General features: G+C 37.7%; 1 protein-coding gene across 3 annotated transcripts in view; it reads right to left on the reverse strand.

Moving 5' to 3' along the window:
• Positions 1-22,465, reverse strand: part of TENM1 (teneurin transmembrane protein 1) — a 563,665-nt gene that overhangs the window by 273,341 nt on the left and 267,859 nt on the right. For 2 of the 3 annotated variants that reach the window (XM_061179127.1, XM_061179126.1), the window contains exon 6: positions 17,212-17,364. In XM_061179127.1, coding sequence (XP_061035110.1) covers positions 17,212-17,364 — 153 coding nt within the window. The remainder of the gene's footprint in view (positions 1-17,211; positions 17,365-22,465) is intronic. The other variant, XM_061179128.1, reaches the window with a different exon arrangement.

The raw sequence follows: 22,465 nt of genomic DNA on the forward strand, positions 1-22,465 counted from the left end.
TTAGTTTGAGCTAAACACTCTCGTCATAGGTTGCAACACAGGCATCAACTGCAGAGTAGGAAAAAACAATGGCAGATAGGCTGGGTTGAAGGATGGCAAACTGATGGTGCAAAAGGAGAAGGTCAAGCTACCTGAAAGATAAAATACAGAGGCTGGAATTGGTGATAGACATCATATGTAGTGGTTCTACTGACTAAACCAAAGCTTCGTTCAGACACATACCTGACAACTAATAACATGATTTTAATAGCATTGTCCTTATAAGAGAGGGGGTAAATAACTGGACATATACATGTATTTGTTTTTTCTACTTAATATAGCTAGACTGGATTCAATGATTCTGTGCAAAACTCAGTGGGACATTAGTAGAAGATACTGACACATGGTTATTTAAAAGATTACACTATCAGGTCCTTGTGTAAAAATGACTAGGTTAAAGGCTTTGGTTGTGTCCCTAACAGCAATCTTAGAAGTCTTTTAAAGACATTTGCAAATTCCATAAAAAGTATCTAAGCTAAAAAAGTACCGTTTTAACTGAAGGGAATGTTGTCCAAAGAGATGAAAAAGAAATATGCCTTAAGATTCTATTTCCCCTTCATTTCATCCTATAGCACAAAAGACACAATCAAGTGGCTTTGGTACGTCTTTCACCTGAATTAGTCCTAGTGTGTCTCTCATGTTTTAAGTACCATCTTCTTTGTGTTCTTTCAAATACAATGATTGTTTCACAGTAACAAGTCATTGTGAAATTTAGAATATCAGTGCTTGGAGCAAAATGGGCCTATTCCCTGTGATCAAAAGGTGTTAAGAGATGAAAAGGGGATGGGGAAAAACCTAACCTGTCCATCTATGTGGCTTTGTATAATTTTCCTTATACGAACCATTGAAGAAAAGTATGTATTCAACTCTCACTTTCCAGATGGTGTATTACACATGCCTTTTATATTGTTATACCCAGGAGTATGCAGGAGAAAGAAAAGGAAGAATGAACCTTGTACATAGTAGGCACTTGGTAAATACTGTTTCAGTGAATTAATAAAATAGTAATCTTGATAATCTATTTAGTACTGTTGATCATTTATTTTGACATTTCAGTACAAGGTTTGGTGTGAGGAAGAACTGAAATCATCTACATACATAGACCTTTGGGAATTGACCGTGAATAAAATATGTTCAGCAATGAAATACCTCTGTCTTACTGACAGTGATAATACCTGATTGTGTAGAAAAGTCCATTAACTAATCTTACACTTGAGAAACACACTACTGTATAAGTGTAAATAGTTATGTCCACACACTGACAGACTTCAGATTCCAGTACAGTATCTTATCGAGTATTGCATACATCTTCTCAGACAGAAATAAAATGGCATTGTTAAAAATTTACCCTTAATTAAAGGACTAATTTTGAATTGCATTTTGACTCTATAGATCTATTTTTGAACACATATCAGCATTATTCATAACAGCCAAAAAAGGTGAAAATCCACAAAGGTCCATCAACTAATGAATGGATAAACAAAATACGTTATATCCATACAGTGGAATATTATCATACAATGGAATATTATAAAAAGGAACAAAGTATTGGTACGTGCTACAACATGGACAAACCTTGAAAACTTTATGTTAAGTGAAGGAAGCCAGAAAAGAAAAGGCTGCACATTATGACCGCATTTATATGAAATGTACAAATAGGCAAATCTATATAAACAGAAAGTAAATTAGTGGTAGCCAGGGGCTGGGGAGAGCTGGGGATAGGAAGTGACTGCCAGTGCCTATGAAGTTTCTTTTTGGCATGATGAAAATGTTCTAGAATTAAATAGTAGTGATGGCTACCCAACTCTGAATATACTAAGAATCACTGAACTGTAGACATTAAATCAGTGAATTATATAGTATGTAAATTACAGTTGGCCCTCCATATCCATGGGTTCCATATCCGTGGATTCAGCTAATGGTGAATCAAAAATACTCAGAAAAACAAAATCCCAGAAAGTTCCATAAAGCAAAACTTGAATTTGCTGCACTCAAATATACAACTCTTTACATAGAATTTACATTGTATTCGGTATTATAAGTAATCTAGAGATGATTTAAGGTATATGGGAGGATGTGCATAGGTTATACACAAATACTACACCATTTTATATAAGGGACTTGAGCATCCACAGATTTTGGTCCCTGGGTGGGTCCTGGAACCAATCCCCGTGGATACCAAGGGACAACTGTATCTGGATGTACATATTCCTGTCACTTTTAAAAAAAAATTCTAATCATACAACTGTATATCTCAACAAAGCTATTACAAAAAATATGGTTGGAAGGTATAAATTGCCATGCATAACCTACACACACATTCACACAAACTATCATGCACTGTCATAAGAGTTTTGATGTGTTTCCAAATGGTATTAGAAGGTCACCTGTTACCTAGAAGCTGAACTGTCTCCTGGCCAGTACTTTTAGGACATGTAATTGGTAGTTCACAGCAGGGACGCCTATTTTCTATATTTTATACAATGTTAGATGTTTGTTATATGTAGGTTACTATGATCACATCCTTCTGGACTTTGGGATAGTGGCAGGAGGGCAGGTCATGGCTCATTTTCTGTAGCTTCCCCCTTTGTATCTTAGAATATAAGTTCCCAGAGGACAGGACAGTCACGTCTGTCTAAATTCTTGACATCTACCTACCAGGCATTTAATAAAGACAATTATATTATGACCCTCCTATCCCATAGCTGAGAGTAATGAGGGGGTTATATATCTTCTTGTGCCAGGTCTTGGGAAAGAGAAGCAGCCAGCATAGGCACCAGTTCTCATGGGTTGTCATATTGCTACAGATTTTGATACATTTTGAGAATCCAGAAAATCTATAATTATATCAAATTAAAACTTTGTGACTTCCCTGGTGGTGCAGTGGTTAAGAATCCGCCTGCCAATGCAGGGGACACGGGTTCAAGCCCTGGTCTGGGAAGATCTCACATGCCGCAGAGCAACTAAGCCCGTGCGCCACAACTACTGAGCCTGCGCGCTAAAGCCTGCGTGCCACAACTACTGAGCCCGTGTGCTGCAACTACTGAAGCCCGCGTGGCTAGAGCCTGTGCTCCGCAACAAGAGAAGCCACCACAATGAGAAGCCCGCGCACCACAATGAAGAGTAGTCCCTGCTCACCGCAACTAGAGAAAGCCCGCGCGCAGCAACAAAGACCCAATGCAGCCAAAAATAAATTAATTAATTTTAAAAAAATTAAAACTTTTCTTCACAAATAAAACTCACTACAGAGAGTAATAATAATAATAGTAATCATAATAGATGGTAACATCTATTGAACGTATTGTGTCCTCTTTTTGAACTCCTACCTCTTATTTCCACAATATCAAAGTGTCTCTCTCATACACAGTGTGCCATACAATTGGTGTCAGTTTATCTCTGAGGCTCCTCCCTCCCCTTCTCTCCTCCTGAGAGACTTTGTCCCTTTACCATCTCCTTTTTTACTAGCACCCTCAATGTCTCCCTCTCTATTGGTTTCTTATTCTGTATATTCAAACAACCACACGTCTCTCTTCTTTAATAAAAAAAAGGAATAAAATGAAACAACTGCCCCTTCATCTAGTTATCAAACTATTTATCTCCTTCCTTTCCTTGCCAAACTGTCTCCATCTGCTGCCTCTATTGCTTCATTATTCATTTACCACGTAGGCTATTACCACCTGCATTTCCCCCTTACCACCCTCTCATTCCAGTCTCCTAAACATGCGCTCTTTAAGGTCAACTAGGATTGATTTTTCTTGTTTCTCAAGGCTCAGCTCAAGCTACTTCTATAATAACAATCATCTTTTCATCTTTTTTCTTTTAAGCCTCTTAGTCACCTAACCATCTTATTTCTATTTCTGTATAACAGTTGGTTGCATGTTATTTTGCACTGTGTGTGTATGTATGCCTGTTTCTTCCAGCTCTACTATTTAATAGGAACTTTCTCAAGGGCAAAAGCTACGTCTTCTGCTTCATTTGTTAACTTTCCACAGTACTTACTACAGTTAAAATAGCACCTTGGCTCAAAATAGCATTAAAAATCATGAGCTTCTATTCTATGTTTCTGAATACTAAGATTTCATTTTTCTTCCCTTGATATTATTTTAATGGGGGATTTGAGGTGGTCAAGAATCTCATACAATTCAACTTTTTACATGTATTCTTCCCTCTCACTGAACCACTGGCAATGGCAAGATGGTATCCGTGTACAGTCCCGGTGAAGACACCTTTGGTAGGATATAAAATGGAAATAGGAAAAGGAAACTAAAATGACTAAGGGAGCATAGGAGCTACAAGTAGAGTACAGAAGTAAAACCAAACACTCTTAGTATTAGAAAAGCAAAGGCTAAGAAAGGATTTGTGATTATTATCTATGGGATTGCCAAAGTTATGCATAGGAAAAAATGCAGACTTGTGTGTTAGATCCTGGAACTTTAGCACTTTATTTTCAAAAGTAAATTTTACATACTGGAGTTACCTTGACTTCACGAAAAAGCTAGTAAGTGTTTGAACTTCCTCCAAAAATAATACAGGCCAAAAGATATAACTGGACACTCAACAGGATTAGATATACACATGGCTGATAAATTTCTACAATGGACTGCTTCCTTCAAAAAACTAAGATGTTATAAACATGTTATGGGAAGATCCCCTAGCTTTCAAAGGACTACTCCAGGAGGATAAATATGTCATTCTATAGCATACCATTTAGTGCCTCTGTCAGATGTAGACTATTGGGGTAGAGGGACCAAAAGGCAGACATATTTCATAGGCATCACAGGAAAGGTATGTTTAAAAAAAAAGTTTAAAAAAAAGGAAAATGAGGATTAAAATGAAACAAGAATGAAACGTAAAACATATATGGCCAAGAACATTTAACATGAATTTTTTATACTGTAAATAAGTTGGCCTTTTAGCATAGTGAACCCTTTTCATAAATCTTTTTAGAAGTCAGGCCTCCAGTATACTTTAGAAAAGCTTTTGTTAAAACTGAGGTATATTGATAAAGTGATTTAATATAGTTGAAAACAAGCTGCAGCTCTCTAGCTGGGCCCCCTGAAACCTTGTGTTAGAGAAACATCTATATAGCATTATAGGAAACATTTACTGTAATTTGCCATCAATCTTTAAAACTAATAATGTTATGCTCCCAACACTGTTGTCTTTGTTAGTGCATTACTACTATTTTATTCATGTGGTTTGTTGTGCTTATATGAACTATTCGCAATTCTACAACAATATTCTAGGCTCTAATATCCTCTAAGTAAAAGATACTGACTAAAACTATGGGCTGACTCAAAGGGCAACTGAGTGCATTTTAATATCCACAAGTCCTATGGACGAATATTGAAGAACCACAGAATTATAATGCAGGACTGTGTTCCACCTGAATGCACAATGATTACCTGGGTGGGGTTGGTGCAGTTTTTTACTTTGGTACCACAAAATGAATCTTCACTTACTGACTGGGTCTGTGAAATAAATATCAGTGAAACTGTAAGTAAATTTAGAATTCAACTGTAACTATGCCGTAGGTGGAAAGAAAACAAAACAAAGCCAAAAAACAAGCAACACACACACACACACACCCCTCTTCAGCTAAGTCTACAAGGAAAGGAGGTCAGAAAGGTGCATTTTGGGCTGTTGTTTAATTTTCAATTCCCAAGGGTACTTGCGTGTGTGCAAGTGTATGTGTTCTCCTTTGAGGAGGAGGGAGTGCTTGGGGAACCCAGATCTTTGGTGTGAAATGTAAGATTTGCAAAGTACTCTTAGGGAGAGGAGGGAGATACAGATGGCAGAGTAAGAGGACATGGAGCTCACATCCCCCTACCAACATATCAAAAATACATCTACATGTGGAACAATCCTCACTGAAAACTAAATGGAAACTGGTTAGAAGGACTCCTGTACAACCAAGGTTGTAAGAAAGATACACATATAATCGGGTAGGACAGAAAGAAAAGTCTCGGCTTGGGACCTGTGCACCTGGGAGGGGAATTGGAGGAAAAGGGATATCACATAGGCGGACACCGGCCCTGGGGAGTGAGCAGGTCAAGCCACAGACTGGACATCTCAGTCCATGGGTACTATGTGGAGAAGACGAGCCCCCTTAGCTGTTTGGAGGACCGCTGGATCAGGTAGAAAGTCTGGTGAAGCCTGGACTCTGCTTGTGAGGAGCCTGGGCTCACCGACTTGCCCTCACGCAGGGCAGAAAGAGGTCTGCCCCAGCAGTTGCTGAGTTTCCTGAGACCACCATGCCAGGCACCACAGCCTGAGCTGAGTGAACGCTCTGGCCCCGCTCACTCCACGCCATAGCACGGCACTGGATCTGGGGCTGATATGACCGGGGAAAAGATTAGATCATGGGCCGCAGAGGGGATCCAGTGCGGGGGCGGAGCTATTGTTGACACTTACTCAGGCAGCGCCTCAGAAGCAGCCCAGATCTCTGATGGCAGCCGCTCTACTGCAGCTCACTACTCGATACACGCAGAGAGTCCAAGCGGGTCCCGCCAGACCTGTGGAGCAGTTCCACAAGGGGGCAGGGGTGGTGGAGGCAGTGGGCAGTGATCAACTGTGAGAAATGAAGGGGTCTCGCACCCGAGGCTGCATCTGAGTGGAGCCTCAGACACCTACACAGGCAGTGCATCAGACCTCTGTCTGCACATGGGCCCCACTTATTTCAGCACTCCCCTCCTCTGGGGCAAAGGTCTCAGTGTGGGGAGAGTGAAAATCACACACTTGAAACAGAGCCAGCTCGAGTCAAACCCTTGGGGCTTCTGCTCCAGCAACTTGATTAGACCCTGTCCCTGACAGGGCAGTGATGACCACTGAGCAGAGAGGAAGTCCCACCTCACACCCTGAGCAGCTCTAGTTCCTCCATTTCCAGCCCCACACCCTACCAAGGTGAGAGCTGCCAGCACACCCTGAGGAAAGATGTGATTTGCATCCACGTCAAATCCAGTCCTCCCATCAAAGGTGCTGGGCACAAGAAGTCTGTACGGGGCTGCTCCCACATAAGAACACTCCTTCAAGACCACAATAGGTAACTGTTTCACCTAAATGCATACAGATGGAGAAAGTTAAGCAAAATGAAAATGCAGAGGAACTACTTTCAACTGAAAGGGCAAGAGAAAAGTCCTGAAAAAATGAATAATGAAACAGAAATAAACAAAGTATCAGATAATAATTTATCAGATAAAGAATTCAAAACATTGGTATAAAAATGTTAACTGAATTACGGAAAAGAATTGATCTAAACAATGAACATTTTAACAAGGAACTAGCCCAATCAGAAATGAATAATCAAAAGCTGAAACAAAAAAACGTATTTGAATGAATGAATAGCAGACTAAGTGATACAGAAGAACGCGTAAGTGGTCTGGAAGATAGAATAATGGAAATCACCCAATCAGAACAGCAGAAAGAAAAACAAATTAAAAAAAAAATGAAAGCAACTTAAGAGATCTCTAAGATAACATCAAGCATTCCAACATTTGCACTATAGGGGTTCCAAATGGAGAATAGAGAGAGAAGGGGATCAAAAATGTATCTGAGGAAATTATGGCTAAAAATTTCACAAACCTGAAGAAGGAAACAGATATCCAGGTACAGGAAACACTGAGGGTCCCAAACAAGATGAGCCCAAACAGAGCCACAGCAAGAAATATCATAATTAAAATGCCAAAAGTTAAAGATAAAGAGAGAATCCTAAAGGCAGCAAGAGAAAAACAAAGATTCACATACAAGGGAATCCCCATAAGGCTACTAGCTGATTTCTCTGCAGAAACTGTGCAGGCCAGAAGGGAGTGGCATAATATATTCAAAGTCCTGAAAGGGAAAAACCTGCAACCTGAGATACTTTACCTAGCAAGTTTGTCATTTAGAATAAAAGGACAACAAGTAATAAAATGGCAATAAGTACATACCTATCAATAATTACTTTAAGCGTCAATGGACTAAATGCTCTGATCAAAAGACATAAGGTGGCTGGTTGGATTAAAAAAACAAGACCCTTCTGTATGCCAACAAATTGGACAACCTAGAAGAAATGGACACATTTCTTAAAAGATATAATCTGCCAAGACGGAATCAAGAAGAAACGGACAATATGAGCACAGCGACCACTAGCAGTGAAATTGAAGCTGTAATTAAAAAACTCCCAGCAAACAGAAGTCTAGGACCAGACAGCTTCACAGGGGAATTCTATAAAACATATAAAGAAGAACTAATACCTATCCTCAAACTATTCAAAAAAAATTGAAGCGGATGGAACACTCCCAAATTCATTCTACAAAGCCACCATTACCCAGATACCAAAACCAGACAAAGACATGACAAAAAAAGAAAATTACAGGCCAATATCTCTGATGAATATAGATGCAAAAATCCTCAACAAAATATTAGCAAACCAAATCCAACAATACACAAAAAGAATCAGACACCATGATCAAGTTGGAATTATGCCAAGGACACAAGGATGCTTCAAAATTCACAAATCAATCAATGTGATACACAACATTGACAAAAGGAAGAATAGAAATAGAAATCACATGATCATCTCAATAGACACAGAAAAAGCAGTTGACAAAAATTTAACATCCATTGATAAAAACTATCATCAAAGTGGGTATAGAGGGAACAAATCTCAATATAATAAAGGCCATTTATGACAAACCCACAGCTAACATCATACTCAAGGGTGTAAAACTGAAAGCGTTTCCTCTAAATTCAGGAGCGAGACAAGGATGGCCACTCTCACCACTTCTATTTAACATAGTATTGGAAGTTCTAGCCACAAAAATCAGACAAGAAAAAGAAATAAAAGGCATCCAAATTGGAAAGGAAGAATTAAAACTGTCACTCTTTGCAGATAACATGATACTTTATATAGAAAACCCTAAAGTCTCCACCAAAAAACTATTTGAACTAATAAATGAATTCCACAAAGTTGAAGAATACAAGATTACTATACAGAAATCTGTTGCTTTTCTATATAATAATAATTAACTATCAGAAAGAGAAGGAATAAAATATCTAGGAAAAACTTAATCAAGGAGGTGAAAGACCTATACTCTGAAAACTATAAACATTGATGAAGGAAACTGAAGATGATACAAAGAAATGGGAAGATACCCCATGCTCTTGCATTAGAAGAATTAATATTGTTAAAATGTCCATACTACCTAGAGCAATCTACAGATTTAATGCAATTCCTATCAAAATATCCATGACATTTTTCACAGAACTAGAACAAATAATACTAAAATTCATATGGAACCACAAAAGACCCTGAATTGCCAAAGCAATCCTGAGGATAAAGAACAAAGCTGGAGGTATCACACTCCCAGAGTTCATACTATAATACAAAGCTACAGTAATCAAAAAGCACAGTACTGACACTAAAACAGACACATCGATCAATGAAATAGAATAGAGAGCCCAGAAATAAAACCCATGCACCTATCGTCAATTAATCTATGACAAAGGAGGCAAGAATATACAATGGAGAAAAGGCAGTCTCTCCAACAAGTGGTGCTAGGAAAACTGGACAGACACATGTAAAACAATGAGATCAGAACATTTCCTCACACCATATACAAAAATAAACTCAAAATGGATTAAAGACCTAAATGTAATACCTGAAACCATAAAACTCCTAGAAGAGAACATAGGCAGAACATTCTTTGACATAAATCATAGTAATATCTTTTTGGATCTGTCTCCTAAGGGAAGAGAAATGAAAGCAAAAATAAACAAGTTGGATATAAAAATAAACTCAAAATGGATTAAAGACCTAAATGTAATACCTGAAACCATAAAGCTCCTAGAAGAGAACATAGGCAGAACATTCTTTGACATAAATCATAGCAATATTTTTTTAGCTCTGTCTCCTAAGGGAAAAGAAATAAAAGCAAAAATAAACAAGTGGGACCTAATCAAACTTAAAAGCTTTTGCACAGCAAAGGAAACTAGTGACAAAATGAAAAGACTGCCTATTGAATGGAAGAAAATATTTGTAAATGATATGACTAACAATGGGTTAATACCTAAAATATATAAACAGCTCTTATAACTCAATATCAAAGAAAAACAAACAACCCAATCAAAAAATGGGAAAAAGACCTGAACAGACATTTTTCCAAAGAAGATATACAGATGGCTAACAGGCACATGAAAAGATGCTCAACATCGCTAATCACTAGAGAAATGCAAATCAAAACAACAATGAGATCTCACCTCACACCTGTCAGAATGGCTATCATCAAAAAGTCTACAAATAATCAATGTTGGAGTGGATGTGGAGCGAAGGGAATCCTTGTACACTGTTGGTGGGAATGTAAACTGATGCACCCACTGTGGAAAATAGTATGGAGTTTCCTCAAAAAATTAAAAATTAAACCACCATGTGATCCAGCAATCCAACTCCTGGGTATACAAATGGAAAAATGAAAAGATACATGCACCCTAATGTTCATAGCAGCTCTATTTACAATAGCCAAGACATGGAAGGAACCCTAGTGCCCATCAACAGATGACTAGCTTAAGAAGATGTGGTATGTATATACAATGGAATATTACTCAGCCATAATAAAGAATGAAATACTGCAAGCTGCAGCAACACGGATAGGCCTAGAGAATATTATGCTTTGTGAAATAAGTCAGACAAAGACAAATACTGTATGATATCACTTATATATGGAATCTAAAAAATAATACAAAGGAACATATATGCAAAACAGAAGGAGATTAACAGATGTAAAAAAACTAATGGTTACCAGTGGGGAGAGGGAAGTGGCAAATTAGGGATATGGGGTTAAGAGATACAAGCTACTATGTATAAAATAGATAAGCAACAAAGATATATTGTATAGCACAGGGAGTTATAGCCATTATCTCGTAATAACTTTTAATGGAGTATAATCTGTAAAAATACTGAATCACTATGCTGTACACCTGAAATTAATATAGTATTGTAAATCAACTATATTTCAAAAAAAATTTTTTTAAATAGAAAATGCAGAACAGTATGGAGACAGGTGAGAAGATTAAGTATACGTCTGAAATTAAGTAGTGATGGCAACCAGAATGTTTTAGAAAATAGATATTAAGGATATAGCAAGAGAAAATTGATAAAACATGGTGGATATGGTGACTATTTGTATTGGTAGTGGGACTAGAAAGGGTATAACTAAAGATGACTATCCACATGGGGAAGTTATGGTAATGTATGTAGTGGGAGAATAAAAGACTTAAAAGGAATTACAAGGACAATAAAATATCAATAAAAAAAAAAAACAGTGCAGAAAACGGCAAAAAAAAAGTATTCTTAGGGAAGGGATGTGACTATTAGCATTGAGATCTTTAATCAAGACAGCTGTTACTTAAACAACTGGCCTTGAGAAAAGAATTTTCTAAAAAAGAAAGAAAAGACCCCAAAAAGGGTGCTGAGATAACAGTAAAGAGATTGGATCCTAATCTCAGCTCTGCCTGTAGTTATGTCTATTATGCAAGGCAAGTCACTTAACCTTCTTGTGTTCTCCTTTTCAACTGTAAAACAAGGTTAACAATAGCTGCTACAGCATAAAACTGTTATGTGGATAAAAGACATTAAAGTATTCTGAAACTGTAAATGCTCTCTAAGTGCATATGATTATTGTTCTATACATGTCAAAATCCGAAACTTATAATGCAGAAAACTGGGAATTAATTATTTGAATTACAACAGAATTCTCTGCAAGTACTTTAAATGGGAAAACGCGGTTTACAAATTTTACAGACACACATTTCAACCACTTCCCAGGAGTATATCCCCTTTTGGAAAAATAGGTCAACTTTTACTTGGAATGGCTAATTGTTCTTTGTTAACTGCATAATTCGAATTCACTGACTCACACTGTATACAGCTAGAAGGGACCTTAGAGATAAGCTAGTCCTACTGAGCATCACCCCATCTTTGTCAAAGCCTTAGCAGCTGGGAAGAGAATGGAGGAAAAGAAAGGAAAGGGTAAGGAAAAGAGAGGGGTGGCAGGAGTCTGCTCCCCTCCCTCACATTATCTGGAGAAAGGTGGCTCTTATCTGCTATATATTTCTAATTGCTAGGTAAGATTTCATTTGCAAAAAGTGTTTCACTTCCCATGACCTCTCCCCCACAAAGGGTTGCAAGCTGAATGGGAGCAGAATTTGCCACCCCAAAATATGCCTCTTTGGCATAAGGATTATCTTGAGCTGATTATTTTTACGAAACAGCAGACATAGGAAAAGATCTGAAAAGTGAATAGGAGTTACCCTTTAGCAAGAGACCCTTTAGCAAGTTAAAAATTACAAGTTAGAAGTTACCCTTTGCAAGATTTATAAGGGAAACCTCCATTTGTAAGGGTGTCTCCCCCTCTCTACCAGGAAGAGAAGGATAACTCTAAATCTTTAGAAACTCTGGTCAAAGGAGAAGGAAATGACTTAAATCTGCATAACACCCATACTCCATTTACTGTGCTTTTCCTGATACCCTCCCTTAACTGACTCCCCTCACATCTTTTGTTTTCAGATGAGATGGTATCTAAGGTGGTGGCTTGGGTCATTTCGGGGAGGTGCTCAGTTTTCCTGGGTATCTCCCATAAAAACAGGAGGTGCACATGTTATTTAACTTGCTTGTTTTTCTCCTATTTATCTTTCTTTTTATTACAAGGGGGTCTCAGCCAAGAACCTGGAGGGTAAAGGGAAAATTATTTTTCCTTCCCTGCAAAGCCAACTCCCTTTTTTTTTCAGAGGAGAAATTGGAGCCCAGACAGGTGAAGCTATAGTCACAGTTTGGTCCTGGCTGAAGCATCTTCACGACAGGCTATAAATTGTGTCATATCAATCAGCTATACGTTGTTTACATGGTCGTATATTCAGCAGACATTGACTAGAAAATGTCTTTTTTTTCCTTCAACTTTGCGGAGATAGATTTTGTAGGATGAACTTAAAAGAAATGTCACTTCCTCCCAAGGCCAGGCTTTTGCAAAAATTGTAAAGGAGATAAAGGTTGTCTTTAGTGTCCTTTAGTTTTCTGTCTCTCCACCCACCCTTTTTGTTCCTGGGCATCCAACCTGCAGGAATTCAGTACCCTCAGTACCCAATAAACTTCTTCCTCATTCAGATTGTTAGTGACAATGTTGGATTTTACCTGAGCCCTATGCCCCTGGAAAACAGAGTTGGTTAAGAGATTACCCCAACCTTTTGCTTTCAGATATCCTTCCACCTTTTTATGATTTAGGAAGTGGCTTACCACAAAACAAACAAATAAATAAACAAAAATAACCAAACTGAAAAGCCTTTTCCCTATGACTTATTAGAGAAGGCTCTCTGTCCATTCTTTCTCAGGACTCCCATAAGAATTGCACATGACTCCTTTGTTTACCTGTGACAAGGCCAAACACAGACCTTTCCCCTTTTGCTGGAACCTGCTGAAAAACCAGATACAGACCCTCCAATTTCCCGTTCTTTCATAAATAATTATCGGAGTTTAGAACTGTTTGTTCCCCTTCAACTAGCTAGACACAGAGAAAACATTTCCTGTTCATCTGACTCACTGAGATTTGCCCTGAGTACAAAACAATTCCAACTGTAAATCATCCCGCTTGTAGCTCATGTACTCCTATAAAAGCCTTAGGCAAAACTGATCTTTGAACCTGGGGTGCTCTCCCTATTGCAATAGCCTGAATAAAATTACTTTTCTTACCAGCTCAGTTTCTGTCTTTGATTCCCCCTTAGAAAACCTCTTTAGGAATTTACATGTTTAGATTGTGTTACATTATTACAATAACAGATGAGAAAACAGAAGAGGTGGAACCAGGAGTCCTTGGTTCTAGTCCCAGTTCTCTGTGTGTTCTTGACCCCTCTGGACCTCAGTTTCTTCATCTTTAAATAATGATATTGGATTTGATAATCTTTTAAGATTTTAACATTCTACACTGGTTGACAAATTACACTGTAATTATTTTCAGTTCAATTTATGGACCTTACATGACTCAGGTCTAGGAACAAGTCTTTCATTTGTTCATATCCCCTGCTCTGTTTAAACCAGCTGTTACATAATATTTACAAGTTAAAGAGAAAGAGTGAGTTATGACTAGTTTGTAAGCTTCTAAGGTAGTAGGGCCTGTTTTAGTACAATACTTTCAATTCTACATTAGTGAACAATTGATAACTGATTTTTCTGGTAGATTCTGACATATGGTTGTGACATGTCTTCTTTTTGAAATTAAATTTAAATTATTCAAATAAATTTTAAAAAGAAAATTTTAGCATACTAAATACATATAAGCAAATATTCTTTTTTTCTTTCATTTTGAAAATTAAGTGGTAAGAAAATTCTTTAATCTCCTAATGAGAAGCAGATACATATAGCTACTGCTAATGGGGAACCAATTCCAGTAGAATTTGATTATTTTTAAAGTGCCATTCTACTTATCCATGTCTTTGATGATGAAAGTGATGATAATTTAAAAATAATAGATGTTAAATTGGTAAGTAAAGAGAAATCAAACTTTAAGGAGAGAAAACATCTAAATCCTGAGGAGGCCATCATTCATAAAAAAGTTGATGTCAGTTTGAAAGCAGGATCTATAGTATCTAATAGGATGCCAATACAAGGTAATTTTCCAATCATCTGACCCAATAATAATTATTTTGCTAAATTAAACAATGTGCTTGGCACTGTGCTATATGCTTTACATCCACTGTCTCACTAACTCCTTACAACCACTCTATGTGACAGGTACTATATTATCATCCGTATGTTGCAGGTGAGGACACTGGTTCAGCAAGGCTGTGTCAATTAACTGCCTGAGGTTGGAGTGCCAGCAAATGACAAAGTCAGTATTCAAAGCCAAACCTGACTCCAGAGTCCAGGCTCTTAACTACAGTGCTACACTGTTCAACCCTCTAGGAGAGTAAAGAAAACAGTGTAAAAACAACTACCTGGTTTTCGAGTTTAGAATGTATTTATGGGGTTGTGTGATGTCTAGAAAATTGTAAAAGGATACAGGTGACCATTTGAAAATATCCTTATAGTATATTACATCTTCTGCAAGGTTTGGTTTAGTATACACAGGACTTTATAAAAGAGGAGCTATGTTTTTACTTGGTAAGTAATACACAGTAAAGACCTAATATAACAGAACTATGATGTACAGCTATTGTTAACGTTTTGTCCAGACTTCCATAAAAAGTCAGTTTAAGATAACAATTTGGTATATATGGCATCAACCTTTAATGATTTTTCTTAATAAAGAAATTGGTTTGGCCTGCTTGTTGTTGTAATTGAGTAGAAACTTAAAAACAGTTTCCATTTATGAAACTTGTCACAACACATTAAAATACAGAATTTACCTAAAATCTATCATGAATAGACACTGGGGCTTTGTTTTCAGGGTGTAAAATGTCTTTTGTGGTTCTCATATATGTTTCATGTGTGGATTTCAGTATAATGCAGAAGTTAAGAGACAAGTCTCTGGAATCAGACCACAAGTTTCTAGCTCTGTGACCTTGGGCAAATGACCTAAACTCTCTGTGCTTCTATTTCTCATTTGGAAAATGAAGACCATAGCATTACTTTCATGATATAAATACATGTTTAGTGTCTGGAGTAACTCTTGGCACATGGTAACTGTTTAATACAATTTAGTCATCATCATCAAACTATTTTTTGGAAAGGAATTCTAGAAATCTGAATTAGAATAAAAAAAATGAATATGCTCTGATGATAACTATGTGATGACCTTCTGCTGTCTTGTATGCTTCATTTTCATCAAACAGATAATTCATGATTTTCAGTGTGACTGGCAAAAAAAATCCCTAAGCATATGATATCAAATGGTGGCTCTTGTACTTGCAGATATAAAGGAATCAAATAGCAGGAGAGAAGGTAAGGGAGAAAATGTCCAAGTCCAAGTGTATTCAGACCCTTTCCTCTGCCATTTCTGACCCCTGCACTACCCCCAGCCCCTCTCAGCAGCAACAATGAAATTGCTGGGAAAGTTCAGCCCAGGCTAGAAACAGTAATTCTAAAGGACATAAAGCAAACTGCACTGTGAATTGAAAACTGGAATAAACCATAATGTTTTCCTGAACCCTAAGCATTAATTTTTACTGAAGCATAGACCAAAGCAAAGTTCCTTTTTCAAAAGCAAACAAAAATAAAACAAAACAAAACCCACAAATAACTCCCCAGAAGGAACTAAAAACACAAGAGTAGTAATCGAAACAACTATAAAAATCTCTTATTTTCAACTAATGAACCAGAACTGATTTTCCACCTCTATAAATTTATAAGCTTCTTAATTTAAGGGTAGGGTTTGGGTCATTCATTCATTCATCTGTTTATATTTAATCTAAAAATATGTAGGATAGTACTGGCTATACGTTTTGTTTTCAATTTCTACTTTTTGAATTGACATCCCGATATTTTACATGGCTCGAGGCCCTCTGTACTGTATCTTATATCAAGAGAAATCACAATACAAATTTTCAGTTATTTTCAATATTTGAATATTAAGACTAAGATCATTCAACATGAATAAAATGTTGGGACTGCTGGTACAGTACTGTGACATTTATTGTAAATGTCAGGTAGTTCAAGCTTATGTTGGTTAAATTTAACAATTCAGTACTCAAAGTGCTTTTTTCTTTTCCCCAACTAGGAAGAATTCATGTTTCCCAACTAGGAAAAAAATTCATATTCCCCCACTTTGACATAAACATTCGCCCTTGTATTACACATAGAAGGCATTTTCTTATTATAAACTGAAGAAATTTCCATATACCCTTTGTAAAGTGTTATATATAAATGCTGGGCTTGGACACAAAGAACTTAATCAAAATCCCACGTTGCTTCAGGGTACCTATATGCGAAATGCAATTTCCATTGTATTGAAACCTCCATCCTGTAAATATTTATCTATTTTCAAAATTGCCAACATATTTGAAAAGTTTAATTGGTTTATATTCAAGGCACTAGAGAAAGGAAAATCTGCTTTCACAAGACATTTACATGTATTTATTCTGTCCACGTAGAGTATTTCTTTCGAGTGATCATGAAATTTAATGTGAAGTGAAACCATCCCAGGTTTGGTTCTAATGACTAAATTAGAAGAAAAGTAATCAATAATCAATCAATCACTTTGATCACTGTACCTTTTTTCTCTGATTTATCGGAAACTTTTCCTCCAATTGGAGAGTAAGTGGTATCCATGGATTCAGTCCCTCTGTTCCCCTTGCTAACTCCATTTTCATAGAGCTGTCCTTCAGCTGGTTGCAACTGCCAAGTCAGGCCGAACAAATGTACTGCTGCAAGAAAACAAGCCATACATGAACTTATTCCAGACTTGCCAAAAAGGTCTCTAAACCAGCTGTCCCTTTCCACCCAAAAATGCCATGACTGGTTTTCTTTCAGTTAGGCCAAGCAACCTGGAGTTGATACCCACATCACACATGTAGCGACTTTCCCAAACAGTGCTTAAAATTTTGAGGCTGAAGCTATCCCAGTGATAGCAAAAATTGAAATTTTGGTTAAGCAATTACAGTGGGATTGGACTCTGCTCCTCAGTGCTGTGACCCCTTCCTCTTCCATTTCCCTTAGTCGTGTAACTCTAGTTTGCACATGAAAACCACAGAGTAATGGTGGACAGGCTATCGCGATAACATGAGAGACCTTCTCTATGGCCCTCGTTCAGTTCAATTCAGCAAATATTTCCTGAGTGCCTAGTATGCATAAGGTCCTATGATAGCTACTGCAGATGTTAACATCTAGATGCCTATTAGGGTAGGAGCTGGAAGTAATACAAGTATAAAATAATGATAATACACAGAATAATTGAGGTAATACGGGTTCAAATTACTATCCCCGGGCTTCCCTGGTGGCGCAGTGGTTGAGAATCTGCCTGCCAATGCAGAGCACACGGGTTTGATCCCTGGTCCGGGAAGATCCCACATGCTGCGGAGCAACTAAGCCCGTACGCCACAACTACTGAGCCTGCGCTGTAGAGCCCGCGTGCCATAACTACTGAGCCCTCGTGCCACAGCTACTGAAGCCCGTGTGCCTAGAGCCTGTGCTCCACAACAAGAGAAGCCACCACAGTGAGAAGCCTCCGCACCGCAACGAAGAGTAGCCCCCGCTCGCCGCAACTAGAGAAAGCCTGTGTGCAGCAACGAAGACCCAACGCAGCCAAAAATAAATAAATAAATAAATTTATTTTTAAAAAATTGCTATCATAGGATTAAAAAATACTCAGTGTTGATCGGCATGCAGGAAAATGGACACTCTCATACACTTTTTTTTTTAAGTCAATCTTTTTTTAAAAACTTTATTTATTTTAGGCTGTGTTGGGTCTTTATTGCTGCACGGGGGCTTTTTCTAGTTGCGGCGAGCGGGGGCTACTCTTCGTTGCGGTGTGTGGGCTTCTCACTGCGGTGGCTTCTCTTGTTGCGGAGCACAGGCTCTAGGCGCCCAGGCTTCAGTAGTTGTGGTGCGCAGGCTCAGTAGTTGTGGTGCACGGGCTTAGTTGCTCCACGGGCTTAGTTGCTCCACGGCATGTGGGATCTTCCCGGACCAGGGATCGAACCCGTGTCCCCTGAATTGGCAGGTGGATTCTTAACCACTGTGCCACCAGGGAAGCCCTCTCATACACTCTTGATGCGAGTATAAAAAACCAGTCACCTTTTGGAGGGTAATGTGGCACCATTTATTAAGAAAACTTGAAGTTTGGCTTAATCTTTTAGCAAACAATTCAATTTCTATGAATTAGCTATGAATGTGTACCAAACTACAAGTCTATCCATTGTAACATTTAAAAACTAGTAGAAAGTTATGATCAATCTAAATATTCATCAAAAGGAGATTAATTAAATAACTGATGATATTATAAATAATACAAGATTAAGCAGTTATTAAATCTTGTTGCAGAAGACTATGTAATGGCATGGGAAATATCTATGATACATCAAATGAAAAACATCAGTCTACTAAACAGTATGAATAGTATGATCTATATTGTGTGTGTGTGTGTGTGTGTGTGTGTGTGTGTGTGTGTGTGTGTGCGTGCGCGCATACGTTGCTGTGTGGAGAGAGAAAGGGCTGGGAGGATGTATTGCAACATAGTAACAGTATGCGGGGTTTATGGAGGATTTTAATTTTCTTCTTTATGATTTCTGTATTGCCTATATTTTTTACAATGAACATGTGTGATGTTTGCTACCTGGGGAAAAAAGAAATTTTTGTTTTAAAAGAAATGGTTTAAAGGAACAATAGATTAAAACTGGCTTGGTTGATCAGGGATGATTTAATGAAGGAAGTAGGATTAGAGATAGACCTTGAAGGATATGTGGGGCAGGTGTCAACAATGGGTGGGGTGAGGGGGCAGGCTGAACAAAATATGACTTTGTAAAGCACAGGATGTATTTGAGGCAAAGGAAGTTGATGGGGTTGGTTGGAGTTTAGCTATGTATAGAAGTTAGTGGAAGTTAAGGCTGGAAGGGTAGATAAGGGCCATATTGTGGAGGACATTGAATGCCACACTTAGGTATTTGGATTCAATTTACTGGGCAACAGGGAGGCACTGCTATTTTCTGAGCAGATGAGGGATATGATCAGTTTTCTTTAGGAAGATTAATTTAATAGCAATGAGGAGCATTGACAGTTTCTAGGCAAAGAAATGATATCATCAGAGCACCCTTTGTAGAAAGATAAATCCAGTAGTAGTGTGGAGAAGGATGGATTGGAGGCCTAAAGATGTGGCAAGAACACAAATTGGGATGGCATTGCAATAATCTAGGTGAAAAATGATGAGTGTCTCATTTAGGGCCGTGGCTGTGAGAATGCCAAGAAGGCGATTCCTTAAGGAGAAATTGCATAAATGTCATTTCAGGATTTGGCAACAAGCTCTGTGTATGAGTGGGTGGGTGTGTGCTTGCACGCTTGTGTATGTGTGTAGGTGTGCTGGGGATGGGCATAAGAAAGAGTGACAGAAAGGGAGGAATCCAAAATGGTTAAGGTTTTGAGCCTGATAACTGAAAGCACTGTGGAACCATTAACAGAGTTAGGGAATTCGCACTTAGCTCAGCACTAGCTACAAATAGTTGGTGCTGGATATGTGTTTGTTGAATGCTTACTAGTTGGTTTGGGGAAGGGTGAGGTGATGGGAGGAATACAATGAATTAATATTTGGAGATTCCAGGTTCCAGGGACTGATGGGCTATCTAGATAGTCAGGTCAGACACAGGAGTTTGAAGTTCTGGAGAAATATTAGGTCTAGGACAAGACTAGAATCACACATGCACATAAGCAACAGTTGAAGTGAGAGCAAATGAGATTACTGAGTGGAGAATGTTAGGAGAAAACAGTGCCTAGGACAGAAGCTGGGGACATCCTTTTATTTTTTTTCTTACTGCAATTTTCAAATCAACCAAATCTTACCAAAAGGCAAAAAAAAAAAAAAAAAAAGTGTATCTGTTCATAAGTCATCTCATATTTTTCTTTATGTTCCTAGGCAGACTGAAAGGGGCTAACTTATATGTCTAACACAAATACATAGCATATGAATTAGCAACCGAGAACAGGAAAGCTAGCCGGATAGCCTATTTAAAAATCATTCATCCACTTTTAGTTGAGCTAAAGAGATTTCTAACACCTACCTTCTAATTTATCCTTAAAACTTTTAAGCATTTAATTGGTTTCTACCCTTTTCTTTGGATTAAGGCCAGTACTGCCTGATGAATTTCTCTTGCAATTACTGGAAACAATTGAAACTCAAATGATACTGGTTCTGAGTAAGGTACAGTATGGCATGCTAATAGAGCTATATTAGGGACATCCCTGAGATTTCCTTGCCAAAAGACTCAAAGTACAGTTGGTTTAACATCCTCGCTCCAATTAAAGGTATTTATCAGCTTTATAGAAAATTCAGTCTACTCAGTCCTCTAATTATTTGAATATGATGGATATTAGAAACTATATTGAAAATGTGTTTGACTTTCTTGGTTCAGTTACTTTTTTGAAATTAGATGGGCCATAAGGAACAAAAGGAACAAAAGTTCTCATTTTGCAGATCAAGGCGGCTATTTTATATACTTTATTTAAGTTAAGCCAGTTTCCTGACGGCACTTAACAATGAGAGAGAAAATACATGTGCTGAGAATCACTTCAAAATAATAAAATAAGGTTTAATTTTTCACCATCAAATGAAATGGACTGCTTCTAGCCAATCATGACAGATAAAGAGGTAGGCACGATTAGTCAAATACTTTTTGAGGGTGGTAAAGCTTTATAATTTTTTGAGTTTACTTATGCCTTTTCTAGGCAACGAGCTGTTTGTAATGTACCCATTTTTTTGGTGATGTACCTATGTATGAATAAATAATGAAAATTACTTGCTACAGACTATGGGTACTATAGCAAGGCTATGGGTCTCTTCTCTCCTCCAAACTGAACTTCCATATACTGAGTTGTGAAAGGAAATCAAAGAGTGCATTTATGTGCAGGGTAGACTGAGGTAACTAAATAACTCCAGTTTTTGAGTTCTGTTAGAAATAAATAATACTTTGTTCACACTAAGACCAATACATAAAACTATGTTGAACTTTGGGATATACCAACACACCACTAGAAAGATATGGCAATACTTCTATTATGGGGATGTATTTATTGATTCATTCAACAAGTATTTTCAAAGCATATGCCGAGCACACAGGGAATGTCGGGGATACAGGAAAAGGTAATAAACAGCCAGGACTGCAAAGGTATTGGCTGACCAATATGGATGTTGGATGTAAACAACCAGTATATCCTGACCAGGACCTACTGGCTGCATATCAGCCTTGGATACACAATGAGGAAGATACAGAGTCCTTACCTTCTAGTAGATCACCATTCAGATCTATGCTATGTATTTATAGCCACACTTTAAGCAAGTCCCCTAAACCCAAGTATAAACATTATGAGCCCACTGGTTAGAAATAAGGGTACAACTGGTAATGAACAAACAGGGCAGTGTTAAGTTATATTCATATATTGATTCAACAAGTATTTCTTGAGTGCCTACTTTGTGCCAGGCACTGTTTTCCTAAGTTTACAGCAGTGAATTTAAAAAAAATCTCTACCCTCCCAGAACTCATGTAAGAGGGTGGTAAGTTAAGAGAGGCAGACAATGAATAAATATATGATGTGATATAATATGGCTATATAGAAACAAAGAAACAAAGAAGTGAAATAATGTCCAGTAGTTACAAATGCTATAAAGGAAAACAATAAGTCCAAGTAGTCAGGGAAGGTCTCTTGGAGTAGGTAATATTTGAACTAAGATTTGAATGAAGTGAAGCCATATGAATATCTAGTTGAAAAACCTCCTAGGAAGAAGGAACAGCAATTACAGAAAACCCTGAAGTCTTGTACGGA

Source organism: Eubalaena glacialis, chromosome X (assembly GCF_028564815.1).
Source record: "Eubalaena glacialis isolate mEubGla1 chromosome X, mEubGla1.1.hap2.+ XY, whole genome shotgun sequence".
NCBI lineage: Eukaryota > Metazoa > Chordata > Mammalia > Artiodactyla > Balaenidae > Eubalaena > Eubalaena glacialis.